This window comes from Octodon degus, unplaced genomic scaffold, assembly GCF_000260255.1.
Source record: "Octodon degus isolate 3935 unplaced genomic scaffold, OctDeg1.0 scaffold00026, whole genome shotgun sequence".
NCBI lineage: Eukaryota > Metazoa > Chordata > Mammalia > Rodentia > Octodontidae > Octodon > Octodon degus.
Window position 1 is genome coordinate 15,570,376 of NW_004524602.1, and position 19,395 is coordinate 15,589,770.

General features: G+C 53.4%; 1 protein-coding gene across 2 annotated transcripts in view; it reads left to right on the forward strand.

Annotated features, from left to right (window-relative positions):
* Anxa2 (annexin A2) overlaps positions 1-19,395 on the forward strand; it is a 34,508-nt gene that overhangs the window by 2,259 nt on the left and 12,854 nt on the right. The window contains exons 1-3 of one of the 2 annotated variants that reach the window (XM_023712468.1): positions 2,259-2,278; positions 6,095-6,153; positions 9,554-9,653. In XM_023712468.1, coding sequence (XP_023568236.1) covers positions 6,106-6,153; positions 9,554-9,653 — 148 coding nt within the window. In that variant the 5' untranslated portion in view covers positions 2,259-2,278; positions 6,095-6,105. Of the gene's footprint in view, positions 1-2,258; positions 2,279-6,094; positions 6,154-9,553; positions 9,654-19,395 lie in introns of those variants that run through there. The other variant, XM_004628857.2, reaches the window with a different exon arrangement.

Here is a 19,395-nt window from a genome sequence, read left to right on the forward strand (position 1 = left end):
GAGGCCACAGGAGAGGAAATTCCAGTTCTTTAAAAAAATTCTTTCCGCCCATTCACTGTCTGCGGTATTTTTCCTTCTCCAGTCGCCAGGAGCAGTGCTCTGACTGTGGGGAGGGGCCAGGTTATCAGCCAGCAGCTGGGAGATCCCTGCTGGAGGCTGGGTGCTCACGCTGAGGTCACCTCCAGATCTTCTAGGGCACAACACCGAACGGTTAAGGCATCCGAGCTGAGTCATGTTGGGGTGGGGCTCATCCCACCAGGGGTCTAGGGCCTGTTCCCGGCGTCGTGTGGCTAGCTGTGGATCCAGGGAGTGGCCCTGACACAGCCGTTTGTCTACACACTTTGTCTCCTCACCACACCCAGCCTGCACACTCATACCCAAAGGAAATCGGGGTCCCAGGGCCAGGTGTGTGTCCTGCCTCCTCCTGCCTACAGATGTCCCTGGGACCCAAGCAGCCCGGACAGTGCGAAGGTCAGGTTGTGCAAGGGCGGGGCCGCCACCCATGCTGATGCAGGATCCCACGCCTGAGCTGCCTGCCAGGCTTTGCAGAGATGGGCAGAGGCTGGGAGTTGAAGCCTCCTAGGCATGTGTGGAGCCATCCTCACATTTGAACTTGAGGGAGAAAGGCCATAGAAGAAAGAAAGAAATTCAGCTCCCTCGAGTGAAAGGCTCCAGTCCACGTGAACCTCTCCAAGGTGCACTGAGTGCTCACCATGTGCCCGATGCCCTGAGTCAGGAGGCACCATTAAGGCTGCGCCCAGAGGTGGATGACGTCAAGGCCTTCACACGCAGCGCCGACGTCTTCCTGACACAGAGTGGAGGGCACAGAGCTAGGAGGCTGTGCCGGAAGCTGAGCGGGCTCTGATGCCCCTCGTCCTGAAGCCCGCCTTAGGACATCGCTGGCAGAGACAGTGCTGTTGGTGGAGGGAACAGGCGACTCAGGGTTGAGGGTGTCTGCAGGGAAGTTAGCCCGCCCTCTGTGCAGGCTGAAGCAGGGAAACACAGTGTAAGGTCTTCAGTGGGCTGTGCCTTCAGGGGGCCGCTGCACCCTCGGAAAGCACAGTGAACAGGCCATGAGACCCTGCGATGGAGTTGCAGGCGTGGGGGCCGTTCCCAGCCCTGGAAGCCTTCATGCCGGTGACATCATGGTTCCTGCCTGTCTCTGGCTGCCCACTCCAGCCCTGTCTCAGGAGACTGGCGAGAGAGGCCCTGGGCAGAGCTAGAGGCTGCCGCGGGGGTGTAGGCAGCAAGCAAACATTGATTCAGATCAGGCAGGGAGAGGGCCAGGTTCCAGCAAGCGCCACGGGCCCTGTTCCTTCTCGTTGGAGGCCACTGGGCAGAATTCCAGGGGTTCTGGGGAATGGGTTGGCCTTGTGACTCAGGCATTAATCAGGACCATGAAGCCTGGAGAAAATTATGTGCTCTCAAGGAGGTTCTGTTCAATAAAGACGGCATAGGGAGGCAGGGGGTGGAGGGCAGCGGAGACTTGCCGCCCCCTCCTTCACGCGGGGTTTCTGGCTTGGAATTCCAGAGCAGGCTGCTGTGCCCAGGGCGGTACAGTAAGGGCTTCGGTGGGGAAACCCGGCCCAGAGCCCGAGCCTCCCGCCCCCACTGGTTTTGGCTTTGAAATCCTCCTTTGTGTCATCCACTCCCGGGCTGATTCACGGCGGTTGTTAGGGGTCTGTGTGGTGGCAACTCCACACAACAATGCAGTTTCGGAGGCGAGTAAGGGGTGTGTCTCCCCAGTGTGGGGCAGGCGCCTTTCCAGCACCTCAGCAGACTGGGCCTGTTGTGGGTGGGGGGGAGGGGAGGGGGAGGGGGAAGGGAGGAGAAAGAGAGGGAGGGGGAGGGGAGGGGAGGGGGAGAATTAGTATTTGGGCTTTCTGGAGCTGTCTGTTAAGTTCAGTGAAACTTTTTTCTCCCTGCTGACATTTTTTAAGTTTGCTTTTTTTTTTTTCCCCTTTCCTTTTTGTTCGTTTCAGACTTTTTTTTACTTGCACTGAAAAGGTGTCCTTACCGGGTGGCTCCCTACCAAAGAGCGTTTTCAGTCAGATTATTAACAGTCTCCCTCGCTGGGAACCGTCCGTTCCCTGTTAGGGTGGAGCGGGGCGAGTCTGCCTTCCCACCCCACCCTGCAGCGAGTTGTTTCCGAGCATTTCGGGGTGGGTGTGGCGCCCTCAGCCTTCTCCCTCCACTTTATTTTCCTGAACGACCCACTTTCCCTGATCTAGCTGCGCAGAGGAGGCCACCAGGTTCCCCTCCTTCCCTGGGAACGCAGGTGGGGCGTCCGGCGACAGATCGTGTTGCCCGATAGCTCTTTGCAAGTTGAAACCAGCCTGCGCCTGGGCGGGGTGCGGGCATGGGGAGGGGGGTGGGCCGGCTGCCGCTTCCGCGTTCCAGGGCGGGGAGTGGGAGTGGGGGGAGTGGGCCGGGGGTGCTCTGCCTGGAAAACGGAGCTGGCAGGGTGCGGCCGCTCCGGGGCGCGGGGCAGAGGCCAGCCTTAAATCTTGGAACAGTAGGCTCACTCTAGGCAGAGGGACTGCTGCAGCAGGCAAATCCGGGCTCCCGAGCTAACGTTACTTACTTCCGGAGATGGGTCCCCAGCCCGTGGCCAGCCAGGGCTCAGCCTTGTGCAATCGTGCTTGCTTCATGGTTCAGACGCTGCCGAGGGGGCCGCGCGGGGCTGGGTTCCTTTCCGTACCTGCCCTCATTCTCCGCCTCGCCCGGCTCGCCGCCCTTCTGCCCCCTCCGCTAGCATTGGCTCCCTGAATTCTCTGGTGAGTCAGGGTCCGCGCCTGGGCATGTGGGGGCTCTGTTAGCTCTCTGACCTGGTGGTCACTCTGGGTCTTAACCTTCGAGGAAGAAGGGCTACAGTAGTGGGGTCTAAAGGACACTGGCCTAGGCCTGAGGGAGTTGGGTCCTCATGCAGGGGACCCTGGCCTGGCCTCTCTGGTGTCTCCTCCAGGGGCAGAGGTTGGTGTCTCTAGGACGGACAGGCCCAGCGTGTGCTTATTTATGGGTTTCCAGGTCGTCGATCTGAAGATCCCCAGCGTGTGTGACCCGCAGCGCCACTGCCAAGGCGTGTTGCCTTTAGTTTAGTCAGAGGCCCTGCACGCAGCTGACGTGGGAGCGACCGTGGGAGCGACCGGCAAAGGCAGTATTTCTCCCGGTGACTCCTCGGTGCTACTCACGTGATGTGGGGGGAGGGGTCGGTGAAGGTCCACGGCTGTGAGGACTACAGTGCTGACCGTATTTCTAAGTTGAGGGCCTGGGCGATAGCTCAGTAGAATAAGCACTTGCCTGGCACGTGCAAGGTCCTGAGCTCAATCTCCGGTACCGCAAACAAAATACACTCTAAGGTGAACGTGTGTTTGTAGTATATCTCATGAGATTCCCAATCTTTACATGCATACAGGCATGTGCAGGGAGTGTTAGCAAGCTTCCCGGGTGCCACTCTGAGGTCACAGTGACTGTGCTTATCGGCACGTTTTTGTTCTCTGTGCAGAGTGGTTGTAAGTAAGATACATATTCCTTGTATTAAACAGCGGCACAGTGTGTTCTGAAGTTCATTTATCACTTAGCAGATGGTGAACCTTTTAGAGGTCAGTGCCCAGGCGGTCACCAGAACCGCACCTATGTAGCACAGAGTGCCAACACTACAGGTAAACCTGAATGCCGTGCCTCAGGGACGACCCTGGGGTAACTGGCTGGGTGCCCGCAGAAAGGGCTCTGTGTGCCCACTGCAGCCATAGGCTCACCATAGGTTCCTGGTGGACCCCTACCCAGGACCTTGTAGCTCGAACCCTTGTCATATGGAGGGCTCTTCCTGTGTCCTGCTGTGTGGATGAATGAACTGTGCTCTTGGGGCCGGGAAAGTGACTCGGTGGTAGAATGTGGCCAGGTCACTGAGTTCCACCCCTAATATGGAAACAAAAAATTGAATATGATACTGAAAGGTGGCAGGAGAGAGCTTTGTGGAACGGGGCTGTCACCACCTACTGGAGCCAATACCAGAATCATACGGACTTCAGGACGCTTGGCTTGCTAGGAAAAGGACCGAGGAGGGTGGCATGGGAGGAAGAACTGTGGATCTAGACAGCAGGAGGGCTGCCGTGTTGTGGGGCGGGACAGGATGGTTGAAGTGAGGAGCAGCGGGCTGGCCCAGCCTCCTTTGCTGAGATGTAGAGGGACGGAGGCTGGGTTCTGGCATTTTTGTTTCTAGTTGTCTATGGTAGTGACAAGCAGAATTCAGTCCTGTTTTGGTGATTCTCAGCTGAAGGCCGCTGCTGTGACTCCCGGATGCTTCTGGGCCCACGTCAGGATTCTGGAGATTCTGGCCTTAGGAAGGGACACTTCCGTTTTTGCCAGGAGATCCCAAGCCTCGGCCCGTGCTACTGATTACTACACAGGCTTTTGGTTGAGAGCAAACCCAGCTCTCTAGATCCTGGGGCCAGCCCTGCTCAGTGGGAATAGGGTAGGAGCTGCAGACACAGCGGCAGGCGTTAGAGAAAGGTCAGAGAAGTAGGTGACCCTAGCATTACACGATGTATTTTATTTATTGTGATATGCCGAACATATCATAGAGTATGTCATCGGTATAACAATTAATTACCAGTGGAATAGTTTCCATCCCCCAGCTCCAAAATCCAGTCCCTTATCCTGAGGACGCGTCTTGGCTTGGCCTGGGACGTTTCAGATGCCTGCTAGCCACATAGGGCTGGCAGCTGGTGCAGTGGACGGTTGAATTATAGCAAAGACATTCTTACTAATGAATTAATTAATTTTGTACTTTGGAGGCAGGATATGTAGTTCTGGCTGGCCTTGAGCTCACTTTGGAGCCCAGGTTGGTCTTGAGCGCACGACGATCCTCCTGCCTCAGCCTCCCAAGTGCTGGGATTACAGTGTGCAGCACCATGTCCGGCTGTAGCTTATTTCTAGAGCAAGACTTACTGTCCAGGATGTTAGCTCTCGGGCTAGTCATACTGGCAAGAAGAGGCCGCCCAAAGCTGTGGGGCTGGGCGGATCGGAATGGTGTTGATCGGCTTCCTTTTTGACTAGTTTAAAACGCTTGTGTGAACCCAGTGCGGTGCCTCACACTGTCATCCTGGCACTCTGAGAGGATCTCATGCTTGGGGTCACGCGTAGATGGACCCTGTCTCAGAGTAAAACAGGGCTGGAGGCATAGCAGAGTACTAGAGTACTTGCCTGTCAGGAATGAGGCCCCAGGCTCAAAAAGCAAAACACTGTGAACACCAGGAAGAGCGGAGAAAGCCCAGGATGAGAACCCTGCAGGGATGCGTGTGTAAGCACAGCCAAGGGCGAGGCTTCTCATCATGTCCCCTCAGGTCCCAGCCTGCACCGGCCTGGAACCTGCTTAGTATGAAACTGTTTTACAAATGTCTTGCTGGGTGTGGTGCTGCATGCCTATAATCTCAGCACTCAGGAGGCTGAGGCAGGAAGATTGCCACGAGTTAGAGGCCAGCCTGGGCTCTGTAATTCAAGGCCAGCCTGAACTGCAGAGCAAGACTTGGTCTCAGTAAATAAATAATAATAAAAAAAAATACCTCTCAGCATCACTGGATTAGGGATGCAGTTATGGGCCTGATAATACGGATCATTGGATTAGGGATGCAGTTATGGGCCTGATAATACGGTGGTCCACGCAGAAATGGGCCGCGTGAGAGTGCTGTTGACCTCAGTTCACACCAGGGCTCTTGGGCCTTCTCTGCATGTAATTACATGTGAGACAGGTGAGGGTCATGCCGAGTTTGAGATATGTGCCAGGCGTTCTGATAAGTGGAAGACTCAGCTCTGTCCTTCTCACCGAGCTGGACTGGCCTCGGATCCCTCTGTTCTGGTGCCGGCCCATTAGTCTGCTCAGTTCTGTTTGTTCAGAGCAGGACGGGCTGGCCTAGGGGAGACTGTTGCTGCGTCTCCTGTTCCTAATCGTGAGGCGGGTATCTGTTCCAAGAATCCTGCTGTCCTGGCCTAAGATGAAGTGGTCCAAGCGGTAGAAATTAGTGGAGTGAATCTCAGCTTTGGGGGAAAGGCAGCCTCTTTATTGAGACTCTTTTGTTGTGCTTTTGTTTTCCAGGTTTGTTCAAAATGTCTACCGTTCACGAAATCCTGTGCAAGCTCAGCTTGGAGGGGGACGTAAGTACCAGCGTTGCTCACTGGGTGCAAGCCTCGCGCTCGCTCGGGGGTCTCCGCGGAACAGTGCGCTTTCCCCGCTTGTCCAGGGAAAACCGACACGAAGTTGCGTCTTGCTGGGCAGCCTTCCGCCCCATGTTGCGACCTTAAAATCTTGGCATCCCATTCGCATAGGACAGAGTTAGAGACCCGGCCTGACTAGACTTAGACTGCGTAGTGTTCATTATGTCCGTGGCCATCGCCGTTACAAGGGACGATGTGTGACTTTGTACTGTTGTGATTGTGGTTTTGTTTCTGTTTAGCGTACACTTCTGCTGGATCCAAAAGGCGCTCTGCATCCAAAAGGCGCTCTGCGTCTTTTAGACTCTCCCCCAGGGTGCGGGCTAGGCCAGACCCTGCACTTTTCTCTTTAAAATTTCATGCCTGGGAAAGCTCTTCTCTATAAAGCCAGGAATTACTGGAACTCATCATAATTTAGTTTGGCCATCAGGGAGCTCAGAGTTAAATTTGTCTTTCAGAGGAAATATGTGAACCCAGGACATGTACTTCTTTCTTTCAGAATGAAATTTTCAGGCTGGCCAGATAGCTCAGTGGATTATAAAATATATACTGTCATTCAAATTAAGATTTAAATTGGGTGTGGTGACGCACACCTGTAATCCCAGCACTCCGGAGGCTGAGTCAGGAGGATCCTTGTGAGTTGAGACCAGCCTGGGCTCCAGAGTGAGCTGAAGCTCAAGCCTGATCTGCCTAGCGAGATCCTATTCTGAGAAAGTCACTAAAAACAGAGACTCCCTCAAGGATCCGACAGTGTGGGCCGCGTGGCTCAGCATCCTCTCTGTCTCTGGTCCTGGTCATCCACGTGCTCACGTGAGGGGGTCGAAGCAAGTGCCGCAGGATGGAGCCTGCGCAGCCAGGCCTAGTTCTGCCTTTGCAAGTCCTCCGGGGCCTCGTGTGCCCCGCTGTTGGCAGCGGCACCAGCTGTCTGGGAGGCTGGGTCTACGCAAGTGGTGGGCCGTTTTTGTGTCTAATAGCTTTGATCTTTAGATCACTTTTAGTATCAATTTACAGGAGAGCTGTTGGTTCCTTGGAGAGCATCTCCACCCCCGTGTGGCACATTTCTCCCTGTTGGGGGACGAGGCCTCTAAAAATGCCACCCATTTCCCAAAATATTAAGGGCAGAAAAGATCACTTTTGCCCCAGTAACTTAATTTTTTGGCCAGCTCATTTTTTTAGGTAAGAGGTCCAACTGTCTGTTTAGTTCTGTTTCTAGAGATACTTTAAAATAACAGACCTTTTACCCAATTACTACTGTTTTGGAATAGAGTGATGTTTAGCCTAGTAAAATAAAGCCCTGTGTGTTTAGGCTGGTGGTCAGACTGTCTACCTTTGCAAATTAGGAATTGATGGTGCTGTTAAAAAATGGGAAAATGTTTTTCCTTACATCTCCCCTGCATTTTGTGGCCACCACGTGAAGTACAGGGAATATTTCAAAATATCACTTTGCCCTGAATGCTTGTCCCATTTCCATTAAGCTATTCTCCTGAAAAGCTTAAGGAGTGAAATTAGATGCAGCAAGCCTTGGTAATCCAAAGCTTAGGTGCCAAGATTCTCTTCCCCAGCTTTATCACGTGGCCAGGACATTTGGACGTGCATGCGTGACCCTGAGTTTAGATTTCTACCACAGCTGTCCTGGAGGTCAGGGGTTGGGCGCTTACCATGCACACTCTTTGCTGTGAAGTTCCCAGGCGAGCTGGGCGTGGAGTCTGCAACCCCAACCCTCCGGAGGTTGAGGGGATCACAGGTTCAAGCCCAGCATGAGCGGGCTATGCCCTGACTCCATACCGAGGAAGGAGAAGGGGGTGGGGACCCTGGAAGCTGAGCCAGAGCGCTGCCCTCGTACCCTGTGGCTCAGAGGGCTGCAGAGGGGGTGGTGGGGACATTGTAGGATGGGACAGTGGTGGGTAGATGGCTTTGCTGTCCTTGGCCAGCCAAAGCCCTGTGTCTGCCATCCCCTGGGGGCTGGGTACTTGTGACCAAGGCGGCAGGCGAGACTTAAATTCCTGGAAGGTTGAACCGCCAGGAAGCCGGTGGGCGGGCAGAGCTCGCCTCCGTCAACCAGGAAGGGTGAGTGCTTTGACAAGCACTGTGGGAAGAGGGCTGGTGTGCCGGGCAGGTAGGACGGAGCACACAGCGGAGTGGTGGCCACGGGGTGGTGTTGCGCAAGGTGGCGGGAGCACAGAGGAGAGAGAGCAGTGGGAACAGTGGGGATGTGGGCCATCTGTGGTGCCGGTGGTGGCCGGAGCAGGGGACAGGAGGGCACCTCCTGTGCTTATCTGATAGATCTCTCTCCTCTCTCTGTCTGCCTCTGCCTCTGCCTCTGCCTCTGCCTCTGCCTCTGCCTCTGCCTCTGCCTCTGCCTCTGCCTCTGTCTGTTGCTGTCTCTGTCTCTCTTCCCGGGTTCCTCAGGCTGCTCAAGGACTCCAGATCCTCCTGCCTCAGCCTCCAAGTAGCTGGGATTTGCATGTACTGTTTAAAGATTTGAAGACCCAGCAGTACTGCCTCAGGGACATTCATGTGCCTTTAACAAAAACTCGGCAAAGCCTACTAGCCATTCAGGCATTTCTGCCTAGGAGCTGAGTTTGAAGGCCGCTAGATCAGTTTAATGGCCACCACCTTCCCGAATAAATGCTGCTCTCCTCGGGTTCCTCAGCTTGGCATTCACGCCTTTGTGCTCTCGCTAAAAGGCCGAAGGTAGGAATGCGGACAGTTTGTTCTGCGCTGGGCGGATTTTGAACAGTTCTGTCCGGGAAGCCTGCGCTCTCCTGTGCGGCAGTTGTGTGGCTCGTACTTAGCTGAAGCGAGAATGATGGTTGAAAGAAACAGAACTGAAAGAGTAAATAAGATCCAAAAGGTACAATAGACACCGTCAAAGAGAAAGAACTGCTCAAACGGAAAGAACAACCAGTCTGGGGGAAAGGAGAAAAAGAAGGACAGGAAATACACACACACACACACACACACACACACACGCACACATACACACACACACACACACACGATAGCCAAGATAATTGTACTACTAATTTCTGTTGGTTTATTCAAAAGAACAGTTAATGTCTAATTCATCAATTTTGCAAGCTTGTATCTGGTAATCTGAACATCTACTTGGAAGATAACAACGTGCAATGTTACAACCATTGTTTATTTCCTATCATGTGTTGAAATACTCTTGTTGCTGATGCTTTTAAACATTTTTTATTCTCTTTAAAAGAAAAATAAATAAATAAATGAAAGAAAAAAAGAAAGAAAGAAAGAAAGAAAGAAAGAGAGTCCCTCTTGGTGATCCGCGCGTGGGGGCTGCAGGCGCATGTTCCTGACGCTGTCTGTGTTTGCACCCCAGCACTCCACACCCGCCAGTGCCTACGGGTCCGTCAAAGCCCACACCAACTTTGATGCGGAGCGGGATGCCCTGAACATCGAGACAGCCATCAAGACCAAAGGTGGGTGATGCGAGATCCCCCTTACACACACACAGGGCTCCGCCGAGGACCTGGAGGCCCTCGCTATCCTCCAGCCAGGCCCCTGCACTGGTCAGCTGAGGTGCTGTGGGGCTTAAGGGAGCAGAGCCAGGCCGGGCAGGCTTTCTCTTCCAGCTTTATTCCTAGACCAGTGTGGGCCCCTTTGACCCGACGGGCCGCCCGTGACTGAGCTTGGGCTGGTGGAAGGGCTGTCTAGCCCTAGGCTTTCCTCGAATTCCAGGGTGAGTGGGAAGCCACCAGCTCACTTGCAAGCCTTCCTCCCTTTTGAAACAAAGCAAATGGAGCATTTAATTTGGTTTGGTTGGGTTGGGCAAGAACTCCTTGGGGTCATTATTTCTTGCAGTTGTATAGAGTAGATCCACAGCCCTTTGGGCTTGTAGTAGCGAGGCAGTCTAGGGGTTGTGATTCACCCGTATCCCTGGTATCCTGGCCGTCGTATGGTCGTTCTTAGGGCTCCCTGGTGTCTGGACAAAGCACCTCCTTCCACCATGAGGCAGCAGGGAGAGCAGGAATATCCCCCTCCATGGTTCTAACAGCACAAGGGTCTATGCCACCTGCCCCTTCCTTTCTTTTCTTTTTTTTTTTTTTTTTTGGCTCAACCTTTTCATATAAAAAACTCATTGATGTACAAAAATGTGAAAGTTTGACAATGACAACATATGAAATCCTGAGGTTGAAAGTCCCCTCCAGTGCACTCCGTGGTCACATGCGCCCACCCACAGATTCTGGCGTGGAAACATAAACTAATGCCAACCAGTGCCACCAAGAAGTGCCAGCGTGTGTATCCTTCACTCCGTCAATCACAGACCCAGTATCCACTCTGACACTCAGTAACAAAAAGCACAGCATCTTCCCAGGAACAGCAAGGCAGGCTTCTTACTCACGATGGAGTAGCACGAACACACCCAGGAAGAAAAGGACTGCATACTTAAATTTAGGGTAGTCATTCATGAGGATTGTCACAATTCCAATGTAAGGAACAAGTAATTCCTGTCCTCCACTGATCTGTTCTCCTGATATAATCCCCTGGCTCTCCCCACGACATCTTTTTTCTCTAGCCAGTGCTGTCCTTGTGTATAGAGGCCTCGATCATCAACAGCATTGTTATCTCCTTTGGTCAGAAACTTAATTTGCCCATTTTGCTTTTTATGAATCTTCAAGACTCAGATGAACTATAGGAATCTCTCTTCCTTCTATCCTAAAAACAACAATTTCCCCTACTCGTATAGGATCTTCAACTCGATTTGTTAGAAAGAGAAGATCTCCTCTGAAATGCAGGCTCCATGCTGCCGGGTATGTAGAGGTTTCAGTCCATGGCCAGCTGTCTTCCAGGCAGGGGGGCACATGGCAGAGGGGCATTATAGTGGAGAAACAACTCATGGTGTGGCAGGGAAGGCAGAAGGCATCAAGTCCCCTTCCGTTCCCTGGGGCCGTTGTGGGCCACCTGTAGTCGCTGCCAGCTCTGCTGAAGGGGAGAAGCTGTGGAGGACTTCTGTTAGGCCTTTAAGAAATTGCTTTTGGTGATTTTGCTTTTTTGTTTGTCTCATACCCTGGGTTGAGCCCTGGGCTGCTCTACCACCAGGCCACGGCCCTCGCTTATTTTGATTTTGAGACAGGTAGCCCAGGTTGGCCTTGGCCTTTGGATCCTCCTGTCTCAGCCTCCTGAGCTGGGATTGTGGGCATGCGCCATCATGCTTGGCTTTTGGTGCTTCTGAAATAAATTCTTGTCAAAGGTTGAAATCAGAACAGGAGATTAAGATCCAAAGGGCTGTCTCAGGTCAGTCAGTTCTGATCAGAGAAGCACCCCGAGTTCAAAGGCTAGTGCTGCCACTCACTGGGGGTCTGACTCCAAGGAAGCCCTGGGCTCTGGAAACTCCCGTTTCCTCACCTATGGAGTGGGGCTCAAGCACCCCATCATGCGCTAGCTCTTGGTGTGGACCGTGGTGGACATGCGTTACCAGGCGGAAGCCAGGCTCGGAGGCTCACGCCAGTCGTGCTGTTCCATGCCGGCACCCCGGGAGGTGGGAGCAGGGGGATAAAGTTGGAACACAGCCTGGGAAACTTTGTGACAGCCCCCAGTGGCAAAAAGAAAAGCAGAGAGACACAGGAACACACATGCACGTGTCTGCTTGCCTAAAAGTCGCCCTTCTTCGTTAGGGGTGTGCCTGGGTGCTTGTGGCATCCCAGTGACCTTGGTGAATGACCCCAGAGCTTGGGACTCCAACTCATTTGGTAGAGACAGATGCTGTATCTTTTATGGACTTAGGCAGAGGGTGTGTTCATCTGGGAGTGAGAGCTTTTAAACGTTGGAATGTAAAGATTGCGCAAAGGAACTGTGGTCCCGGAGAGTTCCTGTTAATAAAAATACCTTCAGGCCCTTTCTGCATGAGTAGAAAAATACTGCAGGTCCCAGCAGGTGACGGGGGTGGGGGAGTGGGGGAGCATGGGAATTCCTGCATTCCGGTCTGGGCAGCAGGGACGCAGTGTGGGGCTCACCTGGCACTTGGGGAGCAGCGGGCGCCAGGAGCGTCAGCTCCACCGCTGCTGGGATGTCCCCCCTGCTCACTGTCACGCCAGTGTCTGCCACCCCCGGCCCCTGCCGACATTCAAGCTGAGTTCGGCCCAGCCCCGGGCTCCACGCGTGTGTTCTTGGGTACCACCTGCGGCGCCCAGCTGTCGGATCAGAACCGTTTTCTGAGCCCTGAACTATTTCCAGGCATGAAATGCATTGCCAGCCGCGGTCCTGCGGTCATCTGATGGCGTCCCTGTGTCACTCAGCATTGCTTAAGTCCCCTGGCCCTTGTTTTCTTTCTACTCTTAATGCTCAGTGAGTGTCATTTTTCACTTACTGTTGGTGCCTCGTGATTTCAGGGAGCAGCTGTTTTCTTGAGTTAAATCCATCAGCCATTGAGGTTAATTTCTTTGTTGCCACTTGAAAAAGCCTTCAGGCCTCTCAGGAAAGGCTGGGGAAGAGGGCATGATGTGTCAGTGTTGGCTGTCTGGGGCAGGGAGAACCTGGATGTGTCAGTGAAGGAGACGTGAAACCACCTCAGGGTATTTTCAGGATGTCGTGCGTGGTATGGGCTGACGTGGTGGCGCAGGCCTCTAATCCTAGCACTTGGGAGGCTGAGGCACGAGTTTGGGGCCAGCCTGGGTTCCATAGGGACTTCAAGGCCAGCCTGAATTACAGAGCCAGGTGCAAGAGGAAAAAAAAAAAAAAAAAAAAAGGAAAGGACATTAGTAACAGATGTACAGAATCACGAGTGATTGATGTTGGCCTTTCTCAAGCTTTTGCATGTTCTGTATTTTTGAAGTTTTCTAGAGTGATCTGTTTAACCTGCATAATGAATGGCAGCAAGCATGACAGAATGAGCTCGCTGGTTGGGGAGGTGGCACCATTCTGACCCTTTCTCCTCGGCCCTTAATGTTTCAGATGACAACACCACCGGTGACCCAGGTGTCCCTAAGGTGCTCCCACCAGGCCCAGGCCTGGTCCCAGCGCCCCCCGCCCCCTGACATTTTGTCTGGAGCTCGTCTTTTCTTGACATCAAATAAAACAAGGGGAAAGGCAAAGGCCGACGCAGACGCAGGCCAAGTGCCAGGCGATGGCGTCCCCACGCCCTGCTAGATAAGTTAGATGGCGCTCTGTGTGCCACCTGCGAGGGTGGGCGCTCCCTCTGCTGTCCCTGTGTCTGTGTTCCTGGGAAAGACAGGAAAAGAGCTGGGCGGGGGCAGGGGCGCACACAGGGAAGAGGCCCGTGGTGACGCCACCCTTGCTGGGGGAGCACCTAGGTGCTCCCGGCTGTCTGGCCGCACCTGCAGACTGTCTTCTCCACAGGCCTCAGCTCTGTCCCTCTCCTCATGCTCCTGCTGCAGGTCCTTGTCCCTTCCTGACCCCCATCCCTGCCGCCCTCCTGTGCAGCTCCAGTCCTGCCACAGCCATTGCTTACTTCCGGTTGTGTCTCTCCTGGTTCGTGAATGCTTTCTAATGCTCAGGCCATGAGTCTTTGATAAGGTGCATGTTTGACCCGAGGAGCAGTCAGAGGGCCCAGGGTGGGGACCAGAGCATCGCACAGGTACACGCAGGCAGGCGGCCTCAGGGCCACAAAGGTCGTTCCGGAGCTGGGTGACGTCCAGAGAGCGCGAAGTCCCCAGTGGCGTGGCTCTTGCGGAACAGCGTGTCCGTGGCCTGGTAGCCATGTCAAGCGCCGCCTGCGCCCCACAGTACCCTGCCGTGTGCACACTCTCTGGCTCGAGGTGGTCCATGCAGCCACTTAGATTAATTTGTGTCTTGTTAGCAACGAAGTTAAACCATGCAAAAGTAGTAATATTGCTTAATTAACAAGAGGTTTCTGTGATTTAATCTACAGGAGTCTCTTGGTCTAGATTGCCCTTGGGTTAAATATATACTGTGGTGTGTACAACACAGCTGTGAGTGGTTTGGCGTATGGGTCCAAATAACTCGGAAAGAAAGTCAGCTAAATTAGAAAAGGACAAATCTAGACTCCATGAAAGAGGTAGTAATTATCGCCAGCGCCTCCCTGGAGTTAGTGCAAGTGCCAGTAAGCAGGAAGTGCCTTAGTCTCTCCGGAAGGCAGGCTCTGTCATCAGCACGGGTTTGATTTTAGAAGTTTTGTGCGCGGGGTGAGAGATGCGAAGCAGGCGATTTCTCCTTCTCCAGCGCAGCTATTGTGGGGGCCGCAGCATGCTTGGTGCGCCTTATTCCCATTTCTGCGGTGAAGCTGCTTAGGCTTTCCTGCATGGCCTGAACACTAGCGTCCTGTCCCACTGCAAAGGAGGCCGGGACAGCCTCCTCTTTTCTCCCTGTCTGGGGAATTGAACCAGGAACGGAGGTGGGGCGGCACCAAGCTACATCCCCGGGCCTTTAGATTTATTTCTGGTGCCAGGAATCAAACTCAGGATCTCCTACTTGGCAGGTAGGCAGGCACAGTGTCACTGAGCTGTATCCCTGGCCCAGATTTTGTGTTTTGAGACATGGTCTTGTTAAGTTGCCCAGGCTGGCCTGGAGTCTGTGCTCCTCCTGCCTCAGCCTCCAGAGTGGCCGGGTGGTTCATAGGAGGCCTTGCTGAGCTGCCTCGCCTGCCCTGTTTGAGCACAAGGTTGTTTGGAGTGGGCTTGTGTGGCTGGAGGACAGAGCCCCGCCTGGTGGCACAGCCCAGAGCCTTTCTTATGGGGCGGAGCGTCTCCAGCTGCCCCTTCCCAGCCTTGCCTTCTTTCCTTGTAGACAGTGTTGCACCCCCTGGAGGAAATCCAGACCCCGCACTGGTTTTCCTTTACCTGGGATGAAGCCAGGTTCTTATCTGATGTCAGCAGTGCTGAGCGCTGAGGGAGGGGCGGGACAAAGCGCTCACATCTGGTGGGTTTGTTCAGAGCTTTTCTTCCCCTCTCCTGGAGTGGACGTAGTGTCAGGGCACGGATGGGGCATCGGTTGATTGCGTGCCTAGCTGAGGCAGGGCCTCACCGTGTGGCCCGTCTGCCTCAGCCTCAAGCGCTGGGATCGCAGGCATGTGCTGCCCTGCAGGCTGTTGTGTGCATTTTTGGTGCCTTCCTTTGTCTGCAATTTGATTTGATTCCCGTCCCCTACTCCTGTTTTCCCATTGGTCATGGAGAGCCTTCCACAGCCATGCTGTAACCGAGGCGAACCCCGTTATAGCTATTCAAGGGTCCTGTGGGAGTAGGTGGGGCCTGCAGCCTCTGAGGGGTGGAGCTGAGGTGACAGATTTGATTTCTGCACCGGACACAGCATGACGCCCGCAGGGAGGAGCCTGCCTTAAGGATCCGCTGCTGTTCTGATGAACAGAAAGTGCGCCTGCGCTCCCCCCTGGATCTGGGGCCCTGAGCAAGCTTCAGCCGGGGTTTCCAGGGCGGACCAGGAGAGGAGCAGGGCTTTCCGGTGCTGCCCATCCAGGCCTCCCTGGCCCTGGCCCTCTCGAGCCCTTCGTCCAGCACACACAAAACCATTGGCTGCGTGGTTGCTGAGAGCACCGGCAGCTGGGAGTCTGCATCCGGCTCCCTGGCTGCTGGCTCCCGGCTGTGGGCAATAAAGCCTCACAGTCTCCATGGAATGCGTGGTCATATGCTGACGGGGGCTCTCCACCTCAGAGAGGAGGAGGAGACCGCAGGGGTGGGCAGGATGTGTGGCTTGGGCTTGCACTCACTTTGGATTTCAGGTCCTTCCCCAAGCTGGAAAATACACTGGCGGTAGAAGGGCCCCATGGCCCCACCCTGCTTGGGCCCTGCTGGCCAGGGCTGCTGCTGGCTGGTGTCCAGAGTGCCAGTGACCTCTGAGATGCCCCTGGCCAGAGCGTCAGAATGGAAATACGTGGCAGCCAGCGGGTTAGTGAGCTGACTGCTTTCACTCCGGGGGTCAGCGCTCAGAAGCTCCCTGCTCTCCCCCCAGCCGCAAGTGCTTGCATTCGTGTTTTGGCTCCTTGCTGATCTGCAAACCTTAACTTTGTGTTTGTCTTTTTGGGACAGGGTCTCGCCGTGCAGCCCAGGCAGGTTTTGAGCTCACTGTCTCACTTTTGAAACCAAGCTGGTCTCCAACTCGCAGTGATCCTCCTGCCTCAGCCTCCAGAGTGCTGGGGCTACAGGCTTGCACCACCAAACCCAGGCGGTGCAATTTAACTTAACTTATGTTGGTCTTTGTAAACTTGAAGAAGTCAGCCTGGGTTGTGGGATTTGCAGTACACTCACCCCCGACACCCCGTGGGACCCCAAGAACTCTGGCTTAGAGCAGGTGACCATGAGGGGACAGGGAGAGGGACAGGAGAGGAAGCCTTGTCCAGGTTGGTTTCTTCTTTGAACCTGTGCCCAGCCTGTACAGCCTCGTACAGACCCTGGACTCTACTGCCTGGCGAGCCTCTCCCAAAGCCCTGAGAAGTGGAGAGTGAGGAAGAGTGTGTCTCCAGGGCGCGTGGAGCTCCACCCCGCTAAGCCATCCTAGTGAGCTGGCGCAGGGCTGAGGTGACTCTGCTGCGCGGGGCCCTTGCAGCTCAGCTGGATCGGGCTCCAGGATATTTTCCTCCTCCTGGTTCTGTTTGAAGGGTCTTTTGGGGGATTTTCAGTAACTGGATTGGATTCAAGTTCTGTTTTAGAGAGAGTGACCGAGGCCGACCCCTAGATAGACAGCCAGGTGGTACTGCTGCCGGTGGAGCAGGTGGCTTCATGGGCCAGTTCTCACCTGGGTTGTTCGTTTATTTTTTGTGGCTGGCCTGAGCTTGCCTGAGCTTGCCTAAGCAGGCGCTTTAGACCACTGAGCTATCTCACCGGTCCTTACCTGGGTTATTGTGGCAAAGGAAAGCCTGTGTTTCCCTGAAGCCGTAGTCAGCTGTACCCCAGGCAGCAGACGCCCTGGGCAGAAGTGATGTGCAAGGCTGCGTGTGCAGGCAGATGCCTCATGACTGTCCCCTTCCTCGCCATGCCAGTGGGTTCCTGGGGGTCCTCTAAGCAGTGGAGTTGAGATGTGCCAAGGGGACTGGTCATTTATTTTGTTCCTTTTCTGGTTCTGGGGATTGAGCCCAGGGCCTTCACATGAGTGAATACTTCTAGGTCATTTATTTTTTATTTTATTTTATTTTTTTTTAATTTATTTATTTATCCATCTATTCATGTGTGGCCAGCTCAGCCCACCAGGGGGCGCAGCTGGCTGGCATGTGGTGCTGGGGGATGGAACCGCGGTCCCTGTGCTTCGCCAAGCTTGTTCCAAGTAGGTGCTTTAGACCACTGAGCCATCTCACCAGCCCTTCTAGGTCATTTAAAATGATTGCACAGTACCATTCTGTGGCCAGAAGAACATGTAATCAGTGTGTTGTTGGATACTGTATTTCTCTCTCTTGCTTGCTCGCTTTTTTTTTTTTTTTTTTTTTTATCTTTTTGAGGCAGAGTCACGCTATGCAGTTCAGGCTGGTCTTGAGCTCACTTTGTAGCCCAGGTTGGCCTCAAACTCACAGTGATCTTCCTGCCTCAGCCTCGCCAGTGCTGGGATTACAGGTGTATGCCACCTGCCTCGCTTCCTCCTTTTGTTTTTTTTTAGTTTTCAACATTATCTACAAGAGTGAAAATGAGTATCTTTGAGCCTGACCCTAACACACAGCAGTTGGGTTTCTGTGTTTATGTGGACTGCTCTAAAAATCAGAGCTGACCTTATACTGCCGGAGGTAAGCCGGGATATTGGTATGAGCGCATTTTGAAATGAATATGTGCAGTTTGCCAAAAAATGTGTGCATACGTCGGGAAGAGAAAACCGTGTGTGAGCATGTGAATTCTACATTTATCGAGAGCCCGCGAGATTCGTACAAGTCACCTTCGGCCTCTGCAGTTACAAGAGGTGCTCGCAGCGGTGACCGCGCGCTGAGTACCCTGAACCGCGCTGCTTGAGGTTGCTGCGTGTGCGCTGCGCGCCGGCGGCGTGGAGGATTCTCTGTGACGCACGACAGCCCCTCGGGTCCCCGTGCGGGTCCCCGTGCGAGGGCGGCGCTGTCTGTGGGGGAGACATCGCACTGCCTTTCTTTTTCTCAAGAGTGCACGGATATTTTTGGTGGCGTCTGTCGGTGCCTTTGGCAGAATGGCGCTTAATTCTTGCTCAGCAATTGTGCCCTCGTGGTTTTCGATCTCTCTGCCACCCTGGAGAGGTCGGGACGCCTCTGCCTCCGCGCGTCGCCGTCTGCCCTTGCTGCCCCTTGAGACGCCTCTGATTCCCTTCAGGCCAAGCTGTTTGCAATTGGCGGGTAACCTTGCGGGCCCTGCTCCAGCGCCCCGGGATGACCAGCTCAGTCATGCCAAAGACTGTCCCTTTTATTAAACAAAGTTTATAATCAGTTGGGAGAGAGACCTTTCCCACTCTGAAGCCTTAAACTCGTGCTTTCTTCAGTTAAGTGGCGTGCTTGGAGTATTTCTGCTATAAAATTGGAAAAGTCCAGACACCACGAGGCACTGCTTATCTTTGTAAATACACATGTTCCAATTAAAGGAGCTACTAAAATATTTTGGTGGCACTTCAAAAACTCCCAATTTAGATTTAATTTAGATTAAAGCACTTACTCTTTTTAATAAAGTTATAAAATTGATTATTAAAATTGCCTATTGAAGACTGAATGTGGTGGAACGTTTATGTTCCTTACAAAACAATTTACTCTTCAATAAGTATATTAATCAATTATGCTATTAAAATACAACTCTGCCACAGTAAACCTGACTCATTTGTCATGAGTTTCTATAATTATAGAAATTACACCTGGATGCTTATATGGCCGTAATCCTCCAATAAATATAAATAATTGTCTCTTAATTCATTCTGCAGTTGCTGTCTATTAAATCCTCTGTTAAATGGCAATTTGAGGACCTTCGTTTAAAATCCTCTTAAATCTTTGTTGCTCTCTGTGACTGCTGAAGCCTCGCAAAGGCATCTCCTGCTGTTGATTTCAGAAACCAATTTATGAGTCAATAGTTTTTAAAATAAGAATATTTCAAAGGTCTGTTTAGGCTTAAGGTATAAGGGTGTCTAGAAGAAAATGAAGAGCCGAGGTCCTGTGCGGTGGTGGTCCACCGGCAAACAGAACAAACCTTGCTGTCCTTCCTTTTTTCGTTTGCAAACCAGTTTGTAAAATCCCACTTACAGCCTTCTGTCAGCCTGGAGTGTGAGCCGATGTGGCCAGGTGACCGCTCCCAATTTTGTCCCCAC